This window comes from Homarus americanus, unplaced genomic scaffold (genome assembly GCF_018991925.1).
Source record: "Homarus americanus isolate GMGI-L3 unplaced genomic scaffold, GMGI_Hamer_2.0 scaffold32583, whole genome shotgun sequence".
Classification (NCBI taxonomy): Eukaryota; Metazoa; Arthropoda; class Malacostraca; order Decapoda; family Nephropidae; genus Homarus; species Homarus americanus.
Window position 1 is genome coordinate 8,280,865 of NW_024713129.1, and position 25,706 is coordinate 8,306,570.

General features: G+C 40.3%; 1 protein-coding gene across 1 annotated transcript in view; it reads right to left on the reverse strand.

The window, feature by feature from the left end:
- Positions 1–25,706, reverse strand: part of LOC121870017 (cystathionine beta-synthase-like) — a 147,524-nt gene that overhangs the window by 39,609 nt on the left and 82,209 nt on the right. The window contains 1 exon segment of the mRNA XM_042371745.1: positions 12,235–12,428. Within this exon segment, the coding sequence (XP_042227679.1) occupies positions 12,235–12,428 (194 nt within the window).

Consider the following 25,706-nt stretch of genomic DNA (forward strand, 5'->3'; position numbering starts at 1 on the left):
AATTGATGGGCACCTGGAGGGTGCAGGGAGTCAGGTCTCTTCATGGTCCCCAATATTATGATGTCGAGAGCACGAATTTAGTTCCATAAATTTCAGTTCCTTCAACTGTTATCGATCACTTAGTGCAAAATCACATGGTATGCTCATGAAAAATCACTCTTATGCACCTACTGACATACTGCTAATGTTGCATGATGAATTACTGAATCACTGTGAGCCTGACCAGGCACACTGACCTGTTGCCGTTTCTATGATGAGTCACTAATTTTCATTAATTCATTTTTCTCTATTACTTCACTGGTTTTATTATTTCTTTACATTATTATCCGGTATTTCTATGGTAGGTGAATCACAGACCCTAATACAGTAATGGATATAAATGATGTCTTCCATTTTTGCTCTCTTTTTTTTCTTTGTGACTAGTGGCTTATCATAAAAGTTTCTTTCCATTAATTGAAAAACTCACTCAGTTTCTGACTTAATGCAGCACTATTAAGAGCAGTCTCTTCTCCACGCTAAGCTTGATGACTTAATGAGTTCACTCTTTGACTCATAAAGTTCAGTGCATGGATTGTCCTGAATGATTAATGCTTTTTTTTTTATACAGAGCCCAGTGGTGAAACGTTTCCTGGCTCCTCAGTATCCCCAGATACCCAATCCATGCTCATCATAAATGAGATTTTAAATTCAATCCTTATATGTAGCTGACAAAATGGATTGAGTGACTCAAATAATATATATATGAGAGAGAGAGAGAGAGAGAGAGAGAGAGAGAGAGAGAGAGAGAGAGAGAGAGAGAGAGAGAGAGAGAGAGAGAGAGAGGAGAGAGAGAGAGAGAGAGAGAGAGAGAGAGAGAGAGAGAGAGAGAGAGAGAGAGAGAGAGAGAGAGAGAGAGAGAGAGAGAGAGAGAGAGAGAGAGAGAGAGAGAGAGAGAGAGAGGAGAGAGAGAGAGAGAGAGAGAGAGAGAGAGAGAGAGAGAGAGAGAGAGAGAGAGAGAGAGAGAGAGAGAGAGAGAGAGAGAGAGAGAGAGAGAGAGAGAGAGAGAGAGAGAGAGAGAGAGAGAGAGAGAGAGAGAGAGAGAGAGAGAGAGAGAGAGAGAGAGAGAGAGAGAGAGAGAGAGAGAGAGAGAGAGAGAGAGAGAGAGAGAGAGAGAGAGAGAGAGAGAGAGAGAGAGAGAGAGAGAGAGAGAGAGAGAGAGAGAGAGAGAGAGAGAGAGAGAGAGAGAGAGAGAGAGAGAGAGAGAGAGAGAGAGAGAGAGAGAGAGAGAGAGAGAGAGAGAGAGAGAGAGAGAGAGAGAGAGAGAGAGAGAGAGAGAGAGAGAGAGAGAGAGAGAGAGAGAGAGAGAGAGAGAGAGAGAGAGAGAGAGAGAGAGAGAGAGAGAGAGAGAGGAGAGAGAGAGAGAGAGAGAGAGAGAGAGAGAGAGAGAGAGAGAGAGAGAGAGAGAGAGAGAGAGAGAGAGAGAGAGAGAGAGAGAGAGAGAGAGAGAGAGAGAGAGAGAGAGAGAGAGAGAGAGAGAGAGAGAGAGAGAGAGAGAGAGAGAGAGAGAGAGAGAGAGAGAGAGAGAGAGAGAGAGAGAGAGAGAGAGAGAGAGAGAGAGAGAGAGAGAGAGAGAGAGAGAGAGAGAGAGAGAGAGAGAGAGAGAGAGAGAGAGAGAGAGAGAGAGAGGAGAGAGAGAGAGAGAGAGGAGAGAGAGAGAGAGAGAGGAGAGAGAGAGAGAGAGAGAGAGAGAGAGAGAGAGAGAGAGAGAGAGAGAGAGAGAGAGCAAATGTGCAAACATTACATAACTGACTGGATTACACCCCTGAGGCTGAAGTGTAGCAAATAGAGAAGCAACTTGTCAGACTGTGTGGCTGACATCTTTGGTCAGGTCAGGTGGTACATCTCTAAACCCAAGTTAAAGTTGTTCTATTATGAGAGTTGTGTTCCTTCAAAAGGCTGGTACAGGTTATAAGCAACACCAGTACAGTACTGTACAAACAAAAAGAGGTTTCCATAGGATTAGTGGGGGTTGTTCCCAGCCACAGTCAGTCGTTATTTTGCTGATGATTATTTACTGTACTAGTACATTGTTTTCATACATACATAATAGCATTTCTACTGCTATTACTTATTCAAAGGCTACATTAACATATTTTTAATAAAAATGTGCTAGAAGAGATATCACTGTGTACCTTAAATAGACTCATTGGAGTTATTGAGTTACAGCAGTATGACTTAAGGCAGCGGGACACTAGCACTTTTTCCAAAATTTTATTGGATCAATTTTCTATACAGTAGACTCGCCAATAACGACTTCCACACTAACGTTTTCGACAATAACGGTAAGTTACAATAGATCCCCATTTTCAATAATAACGTCTGGATTCTCTTGAATAACGGAGATTTCGTGGGGAGCGTCAGAGCGCATCAATGATAGCGTTTGTTTGCCGCCATGTTCTCCGCTCCGCCTCACTCCCGAGTCACTCTCACTCACGCTCCGTGGAATACAGCGCTGCGCCCATGTGTGAGATTTTCGCCTCTATAACCAGTGGTTGATAGGGTCGGTGATCAACAATGGCTTCCGCGTTTTTGCCTGTGGGGGCTAGGGGAGGTGGTGGAGGGGGTGATTTGCTGCCTGAATGCCCGGGAACTTTTTGAAGTGAATGAGAAAAAAGACCCCAAAGCTAAGAGACAAATTCACAAGAAGCGTGCCTACTCGGTCAAGGATAAAGAACAGATTGTTGAGCTCATTGAAAGTGGTGCACTGAACATTGATATTGTGAGGAAATTGGACTGTCCTGAGTCTACAGTGCAAAATATTAAGAAGAACTTAGAGGAGACCAAGAAGAGTATTGCACTGGCTAAGAAATATTTCGGTAGTGATGGAAATGCGAGGTGAGCTATGAATGATAAAAGTGATAGTGATAAAAGGTTGATAGTGATAAAAGAGCATTTTCTGGTGAAATGGTTAGCTTGTAGAATGAAAGACACTGCAAGTGTTAGCGGCCCTCAGATACAAGATCAAGCAAGGGTATTGTACGCTGCTGTAGCTCGAAAGAAAAACATTAAGTCTCCCCCTTCTCTCAATGCCTCAGTAGGATGGCTGCATAAGTTTAAGAATAGAAGTGGCACAAAGTATGCAAAGTAACAGGGTGAGGCTTCGTCTGCTGACTTAGTGGCTGCAGATTCCTTCCCTGAAATTGCCGATCAAATCATTCAAGAGGGAGGTTATACCCTGGATCAGGTTTTTAACTGTGACGAGACCGAGTTGTTTTGGAAAAAATCCCCTAAAGCAACATATATCTCTAAGAAAGAAAAACAGGCAAAAGGTGTGAAAATGGCAAAGGATCGCTTTAGTGTCCTCCTAACCTGTAATGGTTCAGGTGAATGCCTCATGAAGCCTCTGGTGATCTACAAATATAAAAGACCAAGACCTTACAAGGGATGTGATATGTCCAAACTGAATGTCTACTGGGAAAAGACAAATAAAGGCTACATGTCCACGGAGTTATCAAAGAAGTGGTTTGATGATTGTTTTGTTAAGGATGCCAAAGAATACTGCGGGAAGAAGAATGTAGCCTTCAAAGTGGAGCTCTTTCTAGACAATGCTCCCAGTCATGCACGATTTCTAGTAGGACGTCACCCTAGCGTTGAGGTTATGTTTCTTCCACCAAATACAACCTCCAAAATACAGCCACTAGACCAAGAAATCATAGCAAATGTAAAGTTGCTGTACTACAAATATGTCCATGACAAGATGAGGAAGGAAACTGATAAGCAAGAAGAAGTGAAGGAAATTGCTGAAACTGTGAGCAGTAGCTAGGAGGAGGAGGAGGGTCCTCCCCTCGCCGCCTCCGCTGCTCCGCCTGGCTCACTCACACCCTCCTCCTCCGCTGCTCCGCATGACTCACTCACACCCTCCGCCTCTGCTGCTCCGCCTGGCTCACTCACAGCCTCCACCTCCACTCCTCCTCCTGGCTCACCTGCAACCCCTGCTCCACCTGGCATACCTTCAACCTGCACAATGACTGTTACTGCCTTCTGGAAAAATTATAACATTCGCCAGGCAGTCAATTTCTTTGTAAACGCCTGGGGAAATACTACGAAAGCAACCGTTAGGCATGCCTGGTCGGCACTCTTGCCACAACTCAAGTCTGCCGAGACGAAGAGACAGCAGCCAACAGAGCTAATGAACCACATGTTGGAAACTGTCCGCAGTATCCCAGCCCCAGGATTTCAAGAAGTGACTCGGGAAGATTTAGAAGAACTGATGCAAGAAGGTAACACAAATGACGTCGAGGATCTCCTGGAGGATGAAGAAGGTGGTGAGAGTGGTGATGCAGCGAGTGATGCAGGGGAGACTGAGCAGAGGAAAGTGACGGCACAGAAGCTGTCACTCTTATTGGGTGTCTTTACCAGCCTTCAAGAGATGATCCAAGACATTGAGAGTGAATCAGGTGAAAGGGAGCAAGTGATTGGAGTTTTAGAATCTATTTCAAGAAAATACCAGAAGCAGTACAACAAGCGAGTGAATGCCCGGCAGCAGTCACTCATCACTCGCTTTCTTTCACAATGCCGGCCAGCCGAGGAAGACCAACAGAGAGAGGTTGAAGTTGATGAAGACATTGATGACATAGGGGAAATGCCTGAAGATTTTGACTTTGCGGGGTTTGATGAAGTATTAGCGGAAGTGGGTGAACCGGGTGCGAGAGGCCAGCGTGGGGACGGGGACAGAGATGGGGCCATGGATGTGAGTAGAGGTTCGACGCAGTAGCCTCCATGCCCCAGCCTCGGAAAAAGCATCACACCAAGCACCTCAAAAACTTCCCCAAGCTACGGGTAAGTGTTATATTACTCAAATTCTTTATTCTGATGATTGAATAACAAATCTTTTTATTTCAGCGAACAAAAAGTGTTAGGCAGGGCTTCAAAGGGGAAAAAATAGGTGAAATTCTTGGGGCGGCAGCACCAATAAACCCTTTTTACATGTATTTTAATATCACACAAATAGCGTTTTCTCTAATAATGGCGTTTTTCAGGCACCTATTAGACGTTATTCGCAAGAGCCTACTACAGTCGGCCCTTAACATACGCGGGTTTATAATACACGGATTTGCAAATACGCGGATTGCCCCGCCAGAGGAATATTCTGTACATTGAAGTAATTGAAGTACATTCAAATCGCCCGCCATTCAACTCGCGCGCGGCACCGAACACGGGACACCGGCCGCTCCCGCAACCTCACACACACACGCATAGCTCTCCCTCACTCAGTCAGTCTCGCTGTAACCACGCTTGTGTTGACATCAGCATTGTAGTTGCAAAAATATTACATTTCCGTGAATGTATTATATCAAGCACAGTATGAATAGAATATCACTAATATAAGAGTATTTTAACCGAAAACTACTAAAAAAACGAGTAACATATCTTGAACATCGGAAGGCTAGGTAAAGTCTTTTGTTTTCATGTAGTTTATCCTAATTTACATTGAAATGCATTACGTTTCAGCAAAACTACCATTTATTTCTGAGAATATGGAAATGTAATATTTTGCTGAAATGACGTACGTATTACAGTGGAAAGTGACGAAAGCAATGACTCGCTTTCTTTCGTTCAAAAGATGTTACCGTAATCGCTTTTCCCAATGGTTTTCAGTAAAAAAAACTGTTGTATTACAATAATATTCTATCCTAATTCACTTGTGATGCAACAGTTTTTTTAACTGAAAACCATTCGAAAAGCGATTACGGTAACATCTTTTGAACGAAAGAAAGCGAAAGTCATTATTTTCGTCAAGGTTTTATCCCACTTTCCACTAATACGTACGTCATTTCAGCAAAAATATTACATTTCCGTGAATGTAGTATATCAAGCACAGTATGAATATAATATCATTGTAATATAACAGTATTTTAACCGAAAACTATTAAAAAAACCAGTAACATCTCTTGAACATTGGAAGGTGAGGTAAAGTCTTTTGTTTTCGTCATGTATTTTATCCTATTCTACATTGAAATACATCACGTTTCAGCAAAACTACTATTTATTTCTGAGAATATATTCATTCAGGCACAGTTTAGGTAAAATATACATGTACTGTAACATTTTTTTAATTGAAAACGATTCGAAAAACACGTACCCTCTAGCCCTGTTCAAGGAGAAGACTGGGAGGAGCTGTTTGGTGCTTAAGACGATGACAAGGAAAATGATTTTGATGGATTTTAATGAAAATATTCAGAAAGACCCTGGCACTGTCAAGGAAAGTGGCTGCTGAAAGCTTCCAGGACATGGCAGAGGATGAGATTAGGGAGCTAATTGAAGAGCACGACACTGAGCTGACCGAGGAGGATCTACAGGAGTTAGTAGACTCAGGCAAGGAAGAGGAAGCGAAAGGGAAAGAGGATGAGGAAGAGCTCCAAGAAATAACGTTGGAGAAGTTGGGGGAGATGACCAGGAATATTGAGGCACTGAAAAACCTGGCCTATAGTATGGACCCCTCCATGGTGCGTGCCATGAAATTCATGCGAGGGATGGATGACGTTTTCGCTCCATACAAAAACATCATGGAAGAAATGAAAGAAAGAGACGACAACTCCCCATCACCATGTTCTTTGACCACCGAAGGAGAGATTTAACACCATCAACCACTGGCGGCAGTGAGGAAGCAGCTGAATCCACCGTCGCCCCCACTTCACCACCCGTTATGGAATTGAGTGACGATGAGCCCAATGACCCCCGTCCTGTCGCCGAGGATAGGTACTGTACAGTAAAGTGAAATTTTTATCTCTTTTTTTTTAATAGCTTTTCTTGCCATGTTTATTGTTTGTAAAACTGCACAGCACAGTACAGTTCAGTACTGTACATAGGAAGTGGAGGTGCAGTTATTCACAAAACTTTTGTGTTCGTTGTCGGCAGTAGTGACGGGGAGGAGGCAGAGGGGGTGGAGGAGGTGGAGGAGGTGAGGAGGGAGCGAGTTGGGAGGAGTGGTGACCTTGGACGCGGGAGCAGGGACGAGTGGAGATGCCAGCCAGTACATTACGGGTGTATTAATTGTTTTTATAGCTATTTTTGCATTTCAATATTAAATATTGTACATTACGTTTCAACAAAACTACCATTTATTTCCGAGAACATGGAAATGTAATATTTTTGCTGAAATGATGTACGTATTACAGTGGAAAGTGGGATAAAATTGTGACGAAAGCAATGACTCTTTCTTTCGTTCAAAAGATGTTACCGTAATCGCTTTTCGAATGGTTTTCAGTTGTGGGATTATAAGGCTAATGATAGGATAGAACATTATTGTAATACAGTACGAGTACAACAGTTTTTTAACTGAAAACCATTCGAAAAGCGATTACGGTAAAATCTTTTGAATAACGAAAGAAAGCAAAAATCATTGTTTTCGTCTTTCCACTGTAATATGTACGCCATTCCAGCAAAAATATTATATTTCCATATTTATTTCTGAGAATACCTATATTCATTCAGTCACAGTTAAGGTAAAATATACTTGTGATGTTATATTTTAATGAAAATACCAGGCATTTAGAAATACGGTATCGTAGTTTTCTTTTGTTTCAAATTTAATTAACAAAGATTGATGTTTCAAATGTAATGAACAAAACTTTATGTACAGTATCTATAAATAAACTTTAAAAAATGAATACTTTATGTTTTACATCGTCCTGTGCATACCATACCATGCATTTGGCTACTTTGGGCTTGCTATGATGACGCAAGAGATCTGCCCTAGCAACTGTACCGACACTCACAGCTGGTGGTGTGTTGGTGTGACATTTCCATTGTTTACTGGTAGTTACTGGTAAATATTTTTCAACCTAACGAAACTATTACCCGTTTAGAAGTCGACCCCCAATTTTTTGCCAAATAATTTGGTCTTAAAAACTTGAACTACACACAGGTATATACGGTAAATAAGGACATGGGGGGACCAGGTTTTTTTGGGGGGAGGGGGGCAGCACATAAAGGACTAGTACACCAGTCTTCCTGCATTTGTCAATTGTAAACAAAGAAGGTGGTGTTGTATGCCTTCCTCTTCATTTTTTTACAGTATCTACCATTCCTTGGGTCCTACGGGCAATGATGAGATCTAATATTGTTTATCATGTATTCTTCGGACAGGTGTGTCCACACAGGAATAAATATAGAGGCCATGAAGAAGTTGAACATGTCTCAATGTAAACAAATGTATCAGATGTATTTATAAATATCAACATTAAAAAAAAATGTCATTTAAAATTGATTAAAATGCAATTCTGATTAATTTTAAAATTTAATTTAGTTACTTTACAAGGTTAGATATTTATTGTATATAAATACTGTATCCTCATTGTCGAGTATAGATTTTGACTTAGTCAAGAAAACTGATGCAAGCCAGTCAGGGGGAAATTATATTTTTTGTCTGAGCGAGACGGGCTAGAAAAATAGACAATTCGTGGAAAAAATGATGGAACTGGGAAAGTTGATGTAAAACGTGCTAGTTTGACACCGCCTTTATAATACCTGAGGATAACATCAACATGGTGCCCAACTCACTCAACCACCAACTCATATTGCCTTCTTTGCCTAACTGAGGTTTGTTCAACCAAAAATCATCTTTAAGAGACACATTGGTTTAGCATACACATACAGTACACAGTATAGAAGCACACCACTGAAGGTTTTTTTTTTATTTAAATCAAAGATAGCCCAAGAAAGCCATTAGAACTGCTCAGTGGTTGTCTAGTCTTTTCAGGAAGACTAACATACAGTCAACCCTCATTTTAGGCGGTCCCACATTCCGCGTTTTCACGTTAAAGCGGTGCCCTGCCAGAACCTAACGTGCTCACATTACGCGGTGCGTGAACCCCATTACGCGCGGAGAGTGTCCGGCGCGACGCTATTTTTAGATTCGCCCCACCCGCCTGCCTGCCTGTGCTCTCGCCTCTCCCTCCTCCTCCCTCCGCCTGGGCAAGCCGCACGGTAAGGTTGCGCAGTGTGTGTCTTTGTTGCGTTATCACTGAAGTCATATGACGCATCGGACTGTGATTGGCCATGCATCCCTACCCCCCTCTGCTGCTAGCTGTAATTGGCTTAAAGTATTATGACGTGTCCACCCGGGGGAGGGAGGGAGGGAGGAAAGACGATCCTTGACCTAGCCGCGCTAGTTTCATCCCTCCACGCCAGACCGTGTAAACGTGCATCCATTGTTCTCTAAAATGGCTTCCGCCAGACCACCACCCCCAGAGAGAAACCTTTCCTTACCTGGACCCAGCGGCACTAAGCCAAAGAAGACACGATGTTCCTTAAGCTATGAGGTGAAGTATACCATCATCCAAGAGTTGGAGAAAGGAACAAGGCAGGTTGATTTGGCGCGCCAGCATGGTGTGAATGAATCTACGATTCGAACAATAAAGAAGGATGCAGCCAAGATAAAGGAGCACATGAAGATCACAAAGTCTACAGGTGCTTCTATGGTCAAGTATTTTCACAACCAGGTACTTCTCAAGACAGAAAAATTACTTGTGAGGTACTTGGTGCGTCAGGCGCGACGGAACATGGCGGTCGACATGCGCTCTGTTAAGGAGTACGCACGTGAACTGTACATTGCAGTGGCACGAAAGATGGGAATTACAGAGCCCAAACCCTTTAATGCTTCTTCTGGGTGGTTACAGAGGTTTAAGATCCGGAACAAGATCACCAATATAAACATTGGTGGTGAAGAAGCGAGTGCTGACCGTGCTGCGGCTAGGGAATTTCCTCCATTTTTACGTGAGATTATGGAGGAAGGACAGTACAGTGACGACCAGGTGTTTAACATGGATGAATCTGGTCTTTTCTGGAAAAAGCTACCTTCCAAGTCCTTCGTTGTAAAGAATGCCAGCAAGATTGGGGGCCGGAAGATGCAGAAGGAACGCATCACCGTCCTGTTTACCACCAATGCCTCCGGTACCAGTAAGCTCAAGTTATTGGTGATCCACACAGCACGCAAGCCGCACGCCTACAAAACCATGGACATGACCAAGCTAAATGTCCACTGGCTGACCGCACGTAATGCGTGGATGTTCTCTACACTGTCCCTCTCCTGGTTTGATGACTGTTTTGTTCCCGATGTAAAGAAATTCTGTGAGCGACAGAATGTGCCATTCAAGATTTTGTTGCTGCTGGACAACACACCAGGACACTCGCCCCTACTGTTAGATCGTCACCCCAACGTAAAAGTGGTCTTCCTTCCTCCCAACACTACGTCTATATTACAGCCCATGGACCAAGAGTTAATCTGTAATGTAAAAGCTGCATTCTCTACGAAAAAATTCAAACTCCTGAACGACAACACCAACACCAGGGAAGAGTTGCGTAATCTGAGTGGCACCACCAACGATAGCAAGAGCGAAGAAGATGAGGATCAACAGTTGGCACAGCAAAAAATACTGTTCACACAATTCTGGAGAGTATTTAACATTAAGAAAGCTGTGGACTTCTTGGTGGAGTCATGGGATCAGCTGTCTATTGCTACAATTCGTCACGCATGGAGACATGTGTTGCATGGAATACCAGGTGAGAGGAGGAGTCAATCTGTGACTGGTGAGGTTCAGACTGTTGCAGTAGCAGTGGACCTTGCCAGAGAAGCTGCGCAGACTGTTACAGTTCCAGGCTTCTCCGAGACCACCAACGACGACATCCTGGAGGTGATAATGGAACCTGATGTGACTACCGAGGAGATGGTAGATGATGATGATGACGACGTCAGTGAAGAGGCAGGTGGTGCGTCATCCCAAGAAGAACAACACTTATCCCATAGTAATGTTAGGGGTGCCATCGAGTGTATCGAGAAAGCCAAGCTCCTCCTTTCCGACGACCCTGACGCAAACAGGTATGAAATCTTCACTACCCAGCTGTTGCAGACTATGGAGCCCTACATCAAGGTGTATCACGACAACATCAACACCAGCCGTCAGCAAAGCATAACAGATTTCTTCGCCCGCAACCCACCACAGCCAGCCCAAGCCAGTGATAGTGACAGTGAAGATGACTTTGAGGGATTTGTCAGGGAAGCCCTGACAACTGTAAGTGACAGTGATGGTGATGCACCTAGTAATGGTGATTCACCTGAGGGCCAGTAGCCTGCCCTCTGCCTCGGAACCAGCCTCCATCCCCGTACGCCGACCCATCTCTTCTACTAACGTAAGTGTTCCACATAACTTTTAGTTTTCCTAACCTAACCTTTATTTTTCCTATGTTAACCTTTATTTTTCCTAACCTAACCTCATCTATATTACTTGTTTTTTCATACCATCATAAAGTTAAGATAAAATTTTTACTACAACATAGTTGTGTCTCGTCAAAAAGTGGAGTTTGGGGGTCGGCCCGGACTCTATTTCAATTAATCCCATATGTTATGTTATTCACTTTACGCGTTCCTCACTTTCCGCGGGACCCTGCGGGTTACATTAACCGCGTAAAGTGAGGGTTGACTGTATTTGAAGAAAATAAATATAAACACAGAATGTTTATTGACAGTAGTAATATATGACTACTTGCTCTGGTAAACTGTTCCATATATCCAAAATACCATATACAGTACAGTCCAGTATAACAAAATGAAGAGCTGTTATCGTGTGACCACAGCTGAAAAGCCCACAGATAACTATAGCTGAAACAGTATTATCACAGATAGAGCTAAACTGGACTTCCACAAACTGTGATAATTCAAGTGCCCTGCAATGATTTAAAAATAAATCCCCTTATTAGTGTGAAAGAAAGTAGCAATCAATGAAAAGCATTGCCAAAATATGGTTAGGTTTACTGTACAAACAGCTATGTGCCAAGAGGGTAGCTACAGTGCTTGACTCCTGTCCTAAGGGTCACTGGTTCTTGCTCCAACAAACAATGGATATCTAATTTTACAGTTGGAGAATTTAAGGCAATCGAGTGCTGTGCCAGACAGTGTTTCATGGTGTACCAAGCAAAGGCTTCATCCACTGGGTGTTAGATCTACACTGTCCTAAAAGCCTCTGAGCAACACTGTAAACATCTTTGGATACACATTCTGAGCAGACAAAACACTACCACAAATCTAAACAAATTTCTGCAAACAACATTCAACAAAACTATAAATCCGTCAAAAGATTCTCAATACAACAGCAACACAAAACTACATACTGTATTAACCTATAATGTCATTAGGTATATTTCCACTTTACTGAGATCAAACAAACCTTTAGAGTTAAATGGAAACTTATCACTTACAGAGACGTTGTGTGTGGACAACAAGAGCGAAGTGGTCACGGTCTAGGATGTGTGAGAGCTTGCCCAAGGTAGTATCTAGTTTGATTTTTCGGAACTGTGAATATAAAGATTGCTGGACTGGACTAGAGTCTTCTATCTTTGAGGACACCATTTTGGCCATGAGAGATCCTAGAGTCACAACTCCCTGAATCATCCTGAAATGTACAGGAAATATTACTTACTAAATACACTGCCTTCATTTCTGATAAACTGTTCTGTATAATCTAATAATTGTAGCATACATAAAATCTTTCCAAGGCTTTTTGATTCTGTGTATATCCAATAGCTTAAGTGTCAAGCAAAAGCTGCTGCTCAAAGTACTGTTCAGGTATCATGTTCTGTTTATTTACAGAGCTTATACATACAAGTGGAAAAACTTCATGTAAGCTTACAATGTCAGAAGTCATAATAATACAGTAAAGAATTCTAATCATAAATGTTACAATTTCTTAAACAATTTCATAAGTACGCTAAGTCCTATGTTAACATCATGGTTACATTCTTGTAAACCACAATGTTATGTGAAACAATGTTAAGTGGATAAATTTTCCCATAAGAAACTTAAGAAATAAGTAGGTTATGTTCTCAGCCTCCCTTCACCCCTATAACATCACAAATAAGACAATGTAAACAGATTGTAAATACCTGTACCTTCTGCACTGTAAATACATATAAAGATAAAGTTCAATAATTTCTAATTAACATTTAGTATGATACACAGTATTGTATTCATCAATGGCCAAAGAGGCATTGTGTTGATTTTGGTCTTTGGTCCACATTGCGAGCATCATTTCCATTTTCTCCATCACTAAACTAAGAGTGTGATTTGCCTTAGTAGCACTCAAAGACAAAGCACTTCTGAGAGTGTTCTTAATTTTGTTAGCACTAACATGAATAGTACATACAGTTAGTTCTGCTATAACGCGATAGTTGTGTTCTTCTAAAACATCGTGTTATAGAAATTCGCGTAATAGAAATAACAGGGCTTATGGAGAAAACAGGGTTAGGTGCAGATTACTACTCGAAATCGAAAAAAATTTAGTAGTTAGCCTAACACAAAGGATAGCACAGTCTAAATAAATGTTACATTCATATCTAATAATGAAATCATGCAGTAAATGTAACACTTTACAGGTAGTTCTGCTATAACGCGATAATTGTGTTCTTGTAAAATATCGTGTTATAAAAAATCGGGTAATAGAAATAACAGGGCTTATGGAGAAAATAGGGTTAGGTGCAGATTACTCGAAATCGAAAAAATTTAGTAGTTAGCCTAACACAAAGGATAGCACAGTCTAAATAAATGTTACATTCATATCTAATGATGAAATCATACAGTAAATGTAACACTTTACCTTGAAAAAATATGAATGTAACTTGATGGGGGAGAAGGGTGATTTTGAGGTTGATAACATCGAACTTCTCTTCAAGTGTTATATCCTTTCTTTTACGATCATCACCGGGAATTCTATCACCAGAACGCTTCGTGGAGATATTCTTCTTTACCATATTCACAGTTAATACCACAAAATTGGAGAAATGGTAAGCAAAAATCGCGTTATAGCAAACAAGCGTTCACGTTATACAAATATCGTTCCTAATTCATAAATCGCGTTAGAGCAAATTCGCGTTATCAAAACACGCATTATAGCAGAACTCACTGTACCTTGAAAAAATACGAATATAACTTGATGGGGGAGAAGGGCGATTTTGAGGTAGATAACATCGAGCTTCTCTTCTTTTACGATCATCACTGGGAATGCAAGCACCAGAACGCTTCTTGGAGATATTCTTCTTTACCATATTCACAGTTAATACCACAAAATTGGAGAAATAGTAAGCAAATATCGCGTTACAGCAAACAAGCATTCGCGTTATACAAATATCGTTCCTCTATTCATAAATCGCGTTAGAGCCAATTCGCGTTGTCAAAACACGCATTATAGCAGAACTCACTGTACCATGGTAACAGGCAATCTCATCGCTACCCCTACATCAACAGCATGCTCGTTGACTTAAAGCAGGGGTCACCAAACTTTTATCACAGTGGGCCGGATAACTGAAAGAATGACGAGCGCGGGCCGCATAATCATTCTGTTCAATACTTGCAAGCCAGAATGAAAGCTCTGGGTAAAAAGACAAAAAACCATGGTAACGTCAGATCGTAGGCGGAGCTACCACGAGCCGGGGAAGGACTTGGGATGGCGCGAAATAAGCAAACATTACAATAAACAAGAAAATCTAGATACAATAATTTAAAATTGAAAATAGTAAATTTAAGGTACAGGTAGTTCTGCTATAACGCGATAATTGTGTTCTTGTAAAATATCGTGTTATAGAAAATCGCGTAATAGAAATAACAGGGCTTATGGAGAAAATAGGGTTAGGTGCAGATTACTCCAAATCGAAAAAAAATTTCGTAGTTAGCCTAACACAAAGGATAGCACAGTCTAAATAAATGTTACATTCATATCTAATAATGAAATCATACAGTAAATGTTACACTTTACCTTGAAAAAATATGAATTTAACTTGATGGGGGAGAAGGTTAATGTTGAGGTTGAGGAGTCATGCAGACAGGATTTGACAATTGTCATCGTCATCATCAGTATCATCATCATCAGGTGCAGTTTTGGATGCATGGGAGGGAAGAAAAAAACGTCTAATTCCAGAAGTGGATGGCTGTGGTTCAGTGTCTTCAGTCTGCTTCTTGGGGGTTGACTTAAAAAAGACGTCTAATGTTTGCACTAAAGGCAACCACATCATCAGGATTTTCAGCTTTTTTCTTTAGGTCCTCATATATTGACAAGGCTTTCTCTTTAATGGTGAGGAAGCTGGTCCCAGATCGCTTTTTCGTTTGATCTTCTATCCAAACACTTAGAAGCCATTCCATCTCCTCAAGTTCCTTTGGCCGTGATCTTACACTTTTGCTAGCTCTCAAGGTTTTTCCAGCAACACAGCTTGCTTTAATCTTTGCTGCATTGGCTCTAATGGTGCGCAAAGTAGACTCCTTTATTCCCGTTGCACGCACAATATCACATGTTCTTTCCTTATTTTCAAAACGCTTGACAACATCAAGCTTGCCTTCAAGTGTTATAGCCTTTCTTTTACGATCACCACCAGAAATGCGATCACCAGAATGCTTCCCGGAGATATTCTTCTTTTCCATAGTCACAAAATTGGGGAAACAGTAAATCAGAAAGCACTGAGGACGCTTAAAAATTTCTCACGTCTAGCAAAGTGAACGTGTGGAGTAAAGAGAGCGCAGGTCTAAAACGCTACGTATTTTGTTTTTCTCTCTTAGTTAAAATTTTACATTTTACATATACTGTACAGGTATACTGTATACATAAATATTACATAAATTATTTCTGCAATTGTTCACAAACAAAACACATAAATCAATTGAACATGTGATGTCAAACGTGAACTGTAAACACTGCATAACCCCACGCCAAGCCACAGCACTGTACATACTGTACAGTACAGTACACTTTAAACGCTACGTATTTAGTTTTTCTTTTATTTAAATTTTTACAATTTACATATATATATATACCTGTATAAGTAAATTGTAATTTACATATTATTCATATTATGCTAGAGCGCCCACAAAACATGAGAAACGTTTGAGTCCCCCAGTAGAGATGTCCGTTCTCTATCCACTCCAGGATGTCCGTTTTCTTTTTGTGTACTCGCTCAGGGACTCAAGTATTTCTGTATATGACACAGGATAATAAGGGAATTTGAATTTATTTGTTTATTTATTTATATATAATATACTGTAATATATTAAATATACTGCAAGTATTTTCTTTAATTTATATACGTGTTTCGCGACAAAGGGAGGCTACATTTATGGTGATCGTTAAGGACCAAACTCCGAATCCATGACGTGACTTCTGTTCATTATTTATATCCTAAATTTACCACTGTAGGTAGTTTCAAGAATTAATGCAGTCATTTACTGAATATTCTTTGCAAAAAAATAAATTTTAAATGAATTATTTATAGGAGATAAATATATTGATCAGTAAATATACAGATATGCATTACTGACCACCTCCGAACACAAGGACGGCTAAAAATAGCCACAGGCGGTCACAGTCAAGGTCACTTTCCCTTTCTTGTCACTGGCAAATGGGGGAGGGGGGGATGATAATAGCAGCTGTGTTTATTACGGTATGTTCGACTGGTTTATAATACATTTTTATTATTTTAATATACCGGTAATCTTCATTTTAATCCAGCTTCCCAAACGTAAGTTTCAGTATAAAATAATTAGTGGTACTGTAGGACCTTGTGAGTGGTTTACTGTATACATAAATATTACATAAATTATTTCTGCAATTCTTCACAAACAAAACACATAAATCAATTGAATATGTGATGTCGAACGTAAACTGTAAACACTGTGTATGATGTAAAGAGAGCGCGGGTGTAAAACGCTATGTAATTTGATTTTCTCTTTTATGTAAAATTTTACAATTTACTTATAATATATAGGTATACTGTATACATAAATATTACATACATTATTTCTGCAATTGTTCACAAACAAAACACATAACTCAATTGAACATGTGATGTCGAACGTGAACTGAAGTCACAACAACCGTTCGAGTGGAATCGCGTTAGAGCAAACGAGTTCGCGTTATACAAATATTGTTCCGAATTCATAAATCGCGTTCGATCAAATTCGCGTTCGATCAAATTCGCGTTATCAAAACACGCGTTATAGCAGAACTCACTGTACATAGCAGTCAGGAGGTCTCCGCACGCGTGAAGATTTCCTAGTATTCTAAACATAATGTTTAAATTTAAATTGTATCACAACGTCTCGTGTTCCATTCGTTTTATCAAGCAAATTCAAGTACCGTCAGCAGGCCTGATGAACTGACGTCACGGGCCGGGCGGGCCGTAGTTTGGTGACCCCTGGCTTAAAGTGACGTAAAAATCCACCTTCACTGCCTGGCTGATACTTCTCCATTGCTTCTTGCAACTAGCACTACTGTGCAGTACTAGCAAAACCATTTTGATGCCATTTAAATGGCCAAAGGTGAGCAACAACGTAAGCAAGGGGAACACGAGGTACAAAGAACAGGCGATGCATCCATACTCGGCAGAGGCGTAAGCGAGACTGATGCTCCACAGTGACGTACAGCATCACAAGGGGGACGGGTGAAAGTGTTGCGCAGAGCAAAGTAGTACCATGTGACTGACAACGTAATAATGATTTTACACAATTTTGTGTGGAACCTCGATGTAGAAATTCTGTAGTGTCGACATAATAATGAAGCAACTTTAACTGGAACTTTAGGTGATGACTTACTGTGCCTGTAGTTTTCAACAAGTTTGAGAGCTTTTAATATACAGTATTACCCCGCTTTACACGGTTTCACTTTCCGAGATTTCGCATTTACGCGGTACCTTGCCAGAACCAGACTTTCACTTTCCGCGGTGCATCTACTCATATACGCGGTGAAATATAATTTTTTTTTTTTTTTTATTTAGCTCATAAAACTCATACAAATTACCCGGCCAGAATATAATTTACATTGCTGGAATTCTTACAATATGATGATCATTTTGAATATAAACATCATGGATTTTGCATTAAACATACAAATTTTAGATCTTCTGTAATAATTTGGTTTACACAAAGCAAATATTTTATCCTTTGTGCAGAATATATGAAGTTTACATTCAAAATATTCCCTGACCTGCAAGGAATCCAGAAATGTCAATTATATTATCCTAACTTTAGTCCGAGTTATTATTTATTACTAAAAATTTAAATATACTATTTTCTCCCAATCCCTTCTCTGGTAGGTAGGGAGGGAGGGAGGGAGGGACCGACCCAGCTAGGGTGGAGTATTTTGATTGACAGATAGTGTCCTTGAAGAATATTTCTTTGTTTATTTACTGAAGATATATGTTTTAGCTCATAAAATTCATACAAATTACCCGGCCAGAATATAATTTGCATTGCTGGAATTCTTACAATATGATGATCATTTTGAATATAACCATCATGGATTTTGCATTAGACATACAAATTTTAGATCTAAAGTAATAATTTGGTTTACACAAAGCAAATATTTTATCTTTTGTGCAAAATATATGAAGTTTACATTCAAAATATTCCCTGACTTGCAAGGAATCCAGAAATGTCAATTATATTATCCTAACTTCAGTCTGAGGTATTATTTATTACTAAACGTTAAAATCTAGAGTTTTCACCCACACATTTATCTGGTAGGGAGGGAAGGTGGGTGGGAGGGTTGGGACCCAGCTGGCGTGAGTGTGAGGAGGGGGGGAGGCAAGGTGGGGTACTGTGATTGACAGATAGTGTCGTGAAGAATTTTTTTTTTTTATTAACTGAAGATATTTGTTTTAGCTCATAAAATTCATACAAATTACTCAACCAGAATAAAATTTACATTGCTGGAATTCTTACAATATGATGATCATTTTGAATATAAACATCATGGATTTTGCATTAGACATACAAATTTTAGATCTAAAGTAATAATTTAGTCTGAGGTATTATTTATTACTAAACGTTAAAATCAAGAGTTTTCACCCAAACATTAATCAGAGAGGTAGGAGCTAGTGAGCTGGGAAGAGGGGAGATTGGAGTCCATTATTTGAATGGACATTAACCTGGCGACTGTATTTCTCTTAAATATTAATTGTGTGAGCATACCATCATAAAATTTAGATGTTATTTTTACTACAACATAGGTATTGTGTTGGAAAAAGTGGATTTTGGGGGTCGGGCCAGTCTCTATTGGAATTAATCCCATATGTTCTGTTGTTCACTTTAAGCGGTTTTCACTTTCCGCGGTCCCCTGTGGGTTCAATTGACCGCGTAAATCGGGGTACTACTGTACAGGTGTTTTTTAATACAATATATCTTTGTAGTGCCCTAGTGAAAAATATCAATTTTAATACTAGTTATGATCAAAATTTGAAAGGAAAATAGTTTATGTCCATTTTTTTGCTTTTTGCTAAAGGTGAAAATCTATTGTGCAATTTAGATTAGTATTTCATCAAAGAATTAGAGAAACCTGAAAACTTAGGTAATCTAGTTTCCTTTTTTTTTAAGAAAGCAAATTGTTACACAATGAAAGATATGTACAGTATTCTTAGTTAGTTTATTATGCTAAATATGTTTTTGTATTACAGTATTTAGTTTATTATCATAAATATGTCTGTACAGTGGTCCCTTGGTTAACGAGCGCCTCGGTTAACGAGATTTCGGTTAACGAGTTACTTTCCATAAGATTCTGAACTTCGGTTAACGAGCAATCCCTCGATTAACGAGTTTCTTCTTACGAGCCGACCTGAACATGTTTTCGCTTGCATTTGGCGGCCCACCAGCTGTAGTATTAGTCCGCCAGTACAGTAATCGGTTCTAGGGATTAAATTCCTTACCATTTTAGTAAATATCAAGAAGTTTATACTATTCAATAATTTTAAAAGTTTAATATTAAATTTTATAGTAATTTTAACAATTATTGAACATGCCATCCAGCCTGCCAACACACCATACAGGCATCAGTCTTTGTGTCTTTTCAGTGGAGGTAACATCTTGCTTGAGACTCTCCTCAACTAAATGCTTTTTCTCTGTGTTTGCAAGCAAATTATTGGTCATTTTGAAATTTATTTTACATATTGACAATATATAATGCAGTGCAGTGTTGATTTAAAGAACATAATCTTGAATTACAACAAGAAAACTAAAATTTATGGGTGAAATGGCGCCATGGGGTGACTTCTCTTCCACCCCAATGCCTTCTCTTCTACTCCACCCCCATTCTAATTCCCATCATCATCATCATCATCCAGGAGCCTTCTACATACACACCTCAAAGTAAGTTTACTTTTCTACCTTTTTTGTTGAATTTAGACAATTTTCGGTGAGCTGGAACCAATTACCCCAAAACCCATTGAAACAATGGTTTCGGTGAACGAGTTTTTCGGTTAACGAGCAACCTTCTAGAACGGATTGTGCTCGTTAACCGAGGGACCACTGTAATTTTGTTGTGCAATAATATAAGGAATGAGTTACACTTAGTAAATACTGTACATATGTATATAAGATTAATTAAATTAAATGATTAAGAATCTCACTTAAATGGTCATTTCTGAAGAGATTAAGTATGTAATATGGGACATTTAGGTTTGCCAGGGATATAATGAGAGTGGGCAAAACATAAATAGGATGGTGAGTCCCCAGGTTACAGAAAGGTTTCATTCCTGAAAATCATTTTGCAAAGCGAAACCATTTTTCCATTGACTTCCATTATAAAAGTTGAGATGCACTCCTACAGAAATTTTTTGAGACCCCAAAACGTGACACAAGCACAAATATGTATGAAATTAGATAATTTCCACCAAAAACGATGTTGACTGCTGCAGGCGGTGGTGAGGTGAGGTGGTGCGATCAGAGTTACTGGGATTACCTCCTTAAAACTTCATAGTTATTGTCCAACACAATTCGTTTATGGAATCTTATATCACCACTACTTTCACTTGAACTTGATGGTCTTTTACCACTCATCTTGAATAAGGGTTCACAGTAATACAGGCGCATAACTGAACATAAACTGGGGAATGAATTTAAACTGAGCAGAGCCATTGTTGTTGGCCTGCTACCAGCTGGTGAGGTGAGCCGCCCAACAGCCATCTTGTAGCTACCACCAGAATGAACACAAATTTTGTTTGTTTTATATAGCGATTTTTCTTTTGAAAATAAGAATGAATTAACCATAATTCCATAGGGGCAAATACAGTCCTGAACACAAGCTGGGGAAAGAATTCTACCTGAGCAGCGCGATTGTTGTGGTGGTTGCTGGAAACTGGGGAAGTGAGCAGCCTTCCAACTACCTTTTGGTCAAACAGAATCCACAAATTTTTTTTTTTACAATTTGGGTAAAACTTTAGGTTAAAATCGCTACTTATTTTTAATTTACCAAAATTCCTTAAGGGGGAATATTTTTTTCCCGTAGCCTGAAATTTTGGTCATACTTTCAAAATTCCGTAACCATGGATTCTGTAGCGTGAGAGATGCTGTACAGTGATCCCTTGGTTAATGAGCACCTCGGTTAACGAGATTTCGGTTAACGAATCACCTTCCACAAGATTCTTAGCTTTGGTTAACGAGCATTACCTCGATTAACGAATTCCTTACGAGCGGCCCCCAACATGTTTTCGCTTGCACACTAGCTGTCGTATTATTCCGCCAATACAGTAATCAGTTCTAGGGCTTAAATTCCTTGCCATTTTAGTAAATATCAAGAAGGTTGTACTATTCAATCATTTTAAAAGTTTTACAGTGGGGTATGATATAACGAATCTAATTGGTTCTAGAACCTCGTTCGTTATAGCATTCGTTCGTTATAGGATTAATCCGTCCCAGGCCCCCAAATACAACCACTTAACACTGAAAATTTTCTGTGGAAAATGTAAAAAATACAGTACTTTATCTTACCTCAGTGTTGTTCAGCATGCAGGTACCCCTAAACACTGGCACAGCATGATCACTTCCACTGGGAGTCTTGGCTTTAAGGTCCTCAAAGAACTGTTTGGCCTTCTCACAAATTATAGCTTCACTAATGCTATCACCTGCCATTTCTTTCTCCTTTATCCACGCTAAGAGTAAATTTTCCATCTCTTCAATCACATTACACCTTGCTTTGCTAAGTCTAAAGATTCCCTTAGCCACTTGCACAGTTTTCAACTCCTCTTTATTCTTCAAAATCGTACATACAGTCAACCCTCGCTTTACGCGGTCCCACTTTACGTGTTTCCACGTTTACGCGGTACCCTGCCGAACACGGAATGCTCACTTTCTGCGGTGTGTGTGTACCCTTTTACGCGGAGAGCGGTGCGAGCAGGTTGCGCACAAGGTCGCCCAGTCATCAAAACATTACCGAATTCTTCACCCGCCACCCACCACAGCCGGCCCAAGTCAGTGATAGTGAGGATATGGACTTATATGGACTTTGAGGGGTTTGACAAAGAGGCCCTGCAAGCCTCTGTGGTGGATAGTGATACAATTGATACAAGTGATACAGGTGAGGGCCAATAATCTGCCCTCTGCCTCGGAACCAACCCCCCATCCCGTGCCCAGCCATCTTTTACTAATGTAAGTGTGTTGTAATATATATTGATATTTCTCTTAATTTGTGTGTGCATACCATCATAAAATTAAGAAGTTATTTTTACTACAACGTAGGTATTGTGTCTGAAAAAGTGGAGTTTGGGGGTCGGCCCGGTCTCTATTTCAATTAATCCCATATGTTATGTTGTTCACTTTACGCGGGCCGCCGTAGGTTCAATTGACCGCGTAAAGTGAGGGTTCAATGTATAGTCGATTTAGCCATCCCATATTCATCACTAAGTTTCGCAATGCTTGTTCCATCCTCACGTTTCTTTATGATTTCTTTCTTAGTTTTAAGGGTTATTAGCTTTCTCACTCGCTTTGGACGATTCATTGTTACAATTGTATACTTGTATAACAAAATAGTTATACAAATAACACGAATTTCCACATCAAAAGACGAAATTTCAACAATAACAGTGGTGCACTGGCTACACAATGAGACAAAGATGGCGCCTGACGCTCTTGTTGTGAGCCGCTGTACATCAATATTCATGCGCCAGACGAAATAGCCCCGTATTCATCTGCGTTCGTTGTAGGAGTTGCGTTCGTTATAGGATTCTCAATTTTATAGGTAAAACCGTTCGTTATAGGAATATTCGTAGTAGGATCCATTCGTTATAGGAATATTCGTAGTAGGATCCGTTCGTTATAGCATACCCCACTTTATATTAAATTTTTTAGTCATTTTAACAATTATTGAATATAATTGAAGTACAGGAAACTAGTTTTATGCGCGCCAAACAGCCTATCAACACACCAAACAGGCGTCAGTCTCTGTGTCTTTTCAGTGGAGGTAACATCTTGCTTCAGACTCTCTTCAACATAAACACTTTTTTCTGTGTTTTCAGTCAAATTATTGGTCATTTTGAAATTTATTTTACATATTGATGATATATAGCGCAGTGCAGTGTTGATTTAAAGAAAATATTCTCTATTTACAGTAATTAAACTTAAAATATCACGTGTTGAAATTGTGTTTGAATCCAGCATGGGTCCCAAGAAATCTAGAAAAGCGATTTCAATTCAGATGAAACAGGAAGTAATAAGAAAACATGAATAAGGCATCATAACAAATGTGCTAAGCAAAGAATATGGCATGTTGACATCAACTGTGTCGACAAACCTTGCACAGAAAGACAAATTCAAGGAAGTGAAAGTGAGAGACAAATCTACCAGTGTTCAAAGGTAGATCCCTAATAGCAGAGAGGTAACTTCTCATCTGGATTAAGGAAAAACAGATGAAAGGTGATTCAGTTTTTACTGAATTTATTTGTGAAAGAGCCAGGGAAATCTACAAACATTTAAAGGTAGATCAACTTGGTTCTTCAGGCACAGACTTTGAAGATTTTAGGGCCAGCAAAGGCTGGTTCGAAAAATTTAAGAAAAGTTAGGAATGGTGAGGCTGCCAGTGCTGATAAGGAAGGGGCAGCAAAGTTTTTAGTGGAATTAAAAGAACTAATGGAAGAAGTAAATTATCTTCCACAGCAAGTGTTCAATGTTGATGAAACTGGGCTGTTCTGGAAAAAGATGCCCAAAAGAACATTCATCACCAGAGATGAGGCCTCTTTACCTGGGCATAAACCCATGAAAGACCGTCTCACTCTGTTGCTTGGTGCCAATGCTTCAGGGGATTTCCGACTGAAGCCTATGCTTATCTACCGCTCCGAGAACCCCAGGGTGTTCAAGCAACAAAAAGTGGTAAGAGGACAGCTTGGAGTTTATTGGAAGTCCAACCGTAAGGCATGGGTAACAAGACAGCTCTTTAATGAATGGGCTGTTGAGATGTTTTGCCCTTCTGTGAAGAGCTACCTAACCACCAATAAACTTCCTTTAAAGGCTCTTCTCCTTATGGATAATGCCCCTGGTCATGACACTCAACTTGCCAGAACTTTGGAGTCTCAATTTGACTTTATCAAAGTGTTGTTTTTGCCTCCCAACACCACATCAATTATACAGCCAATGGACCAGATTCTGATCAGCAACTTCAAGAAGTTATACATGAAGAAAATGTTCAGGAGGTGTCATCAGGCAAATTCTACTGATCCTGAACTAACACTGGCACAGTTGTGGAAGACACAGCTTAACATCCTGGAGGCTGTAAAATTGATTGTGTCCTCATGGCAAGAAGTCTCCACTAGATCCCTCAATTCTTCATGGAAAGACTGTGGCCATCAGTACAGTTGGGTCTGCATTTACGTGGTCAATTGAACCCGTGGAGGCCCTCGTAAAACGAGAAACACGTAAATGAAATAACAGAACACATGGGATTAATTGAAATAGAGACTGGGCTGACCCCCAAACTCCACTTTTTGCGACACAATACGTACGTTGTAGTAAAAATAGTATCTTAATTTTATGATGGTATGCACACACACATAATATAGAAGATAAATATCAATAAGAGAATAATATACTGTACCAGGTAAAAGGAAAATCAAGGTTTAACACTTACGTTAGTAGAAGAGATGGGTCGGCATAAGGGAATGGGGGCTGGTTCCAAGGCAGAGGGCAGATTACTGGCCCTCAGGTGAATCACCATCACTATCCACCATAGTTGTCAGGGCCTCCCTGACAAATCCCTCAAAGTCAACATCACTGTCACTATCACTGGCTTGGGTTGGCTGTGGTGGGTTGCAGGCGAAGAAGTCAGAGATGTTACGCTGACGGCTAGTGTTGAAGTTGTCATGATACATCTGGATGTAAGGCTCCATAGTCTGCAACAGCTGGTTATTGAAGACTTCATAGCGGTGATCGTCAGGGTCGTTGGAAAGGACGAGCTTGAGATTCTCTGCAAACTCGATGGCATCCTTAACATTGCCATGCGTTAACTTGTGTTCTTCTCGGGATGACGCACCACCTGCCTCTTCACTGACGTCATCGTCTTCTAACATCTCGTCGGCTGTCACCTCAGGATCCCTGATCACCTCCATAATGTCGTCGTTGGTGGTCTCGGAGAAACCTGCAGCTGTAACACTCTGCGCAGCTTCTCTTGCAAGGTCCACTGCCACTACAACAGACTGAACCTCACCAGTCACAGGTTGACTCTGCCTCCCACCTGGGATACCTTGCAACACATGCCGCCATGCGTGACGAATCGTTGCCACAGACAGCTGCCCCCATGCCTCCACCAAGAAATCAACAGCTGTCTTTACGTTAAATTTCTTTCAAAACTGTTTGACGCGAACTTCTTGATCCGCCAATTCTTGTTCCTCGTCCTCGTCGCTCTCGCTATCGGTGTCACCCAGGTTACGCAACTCAT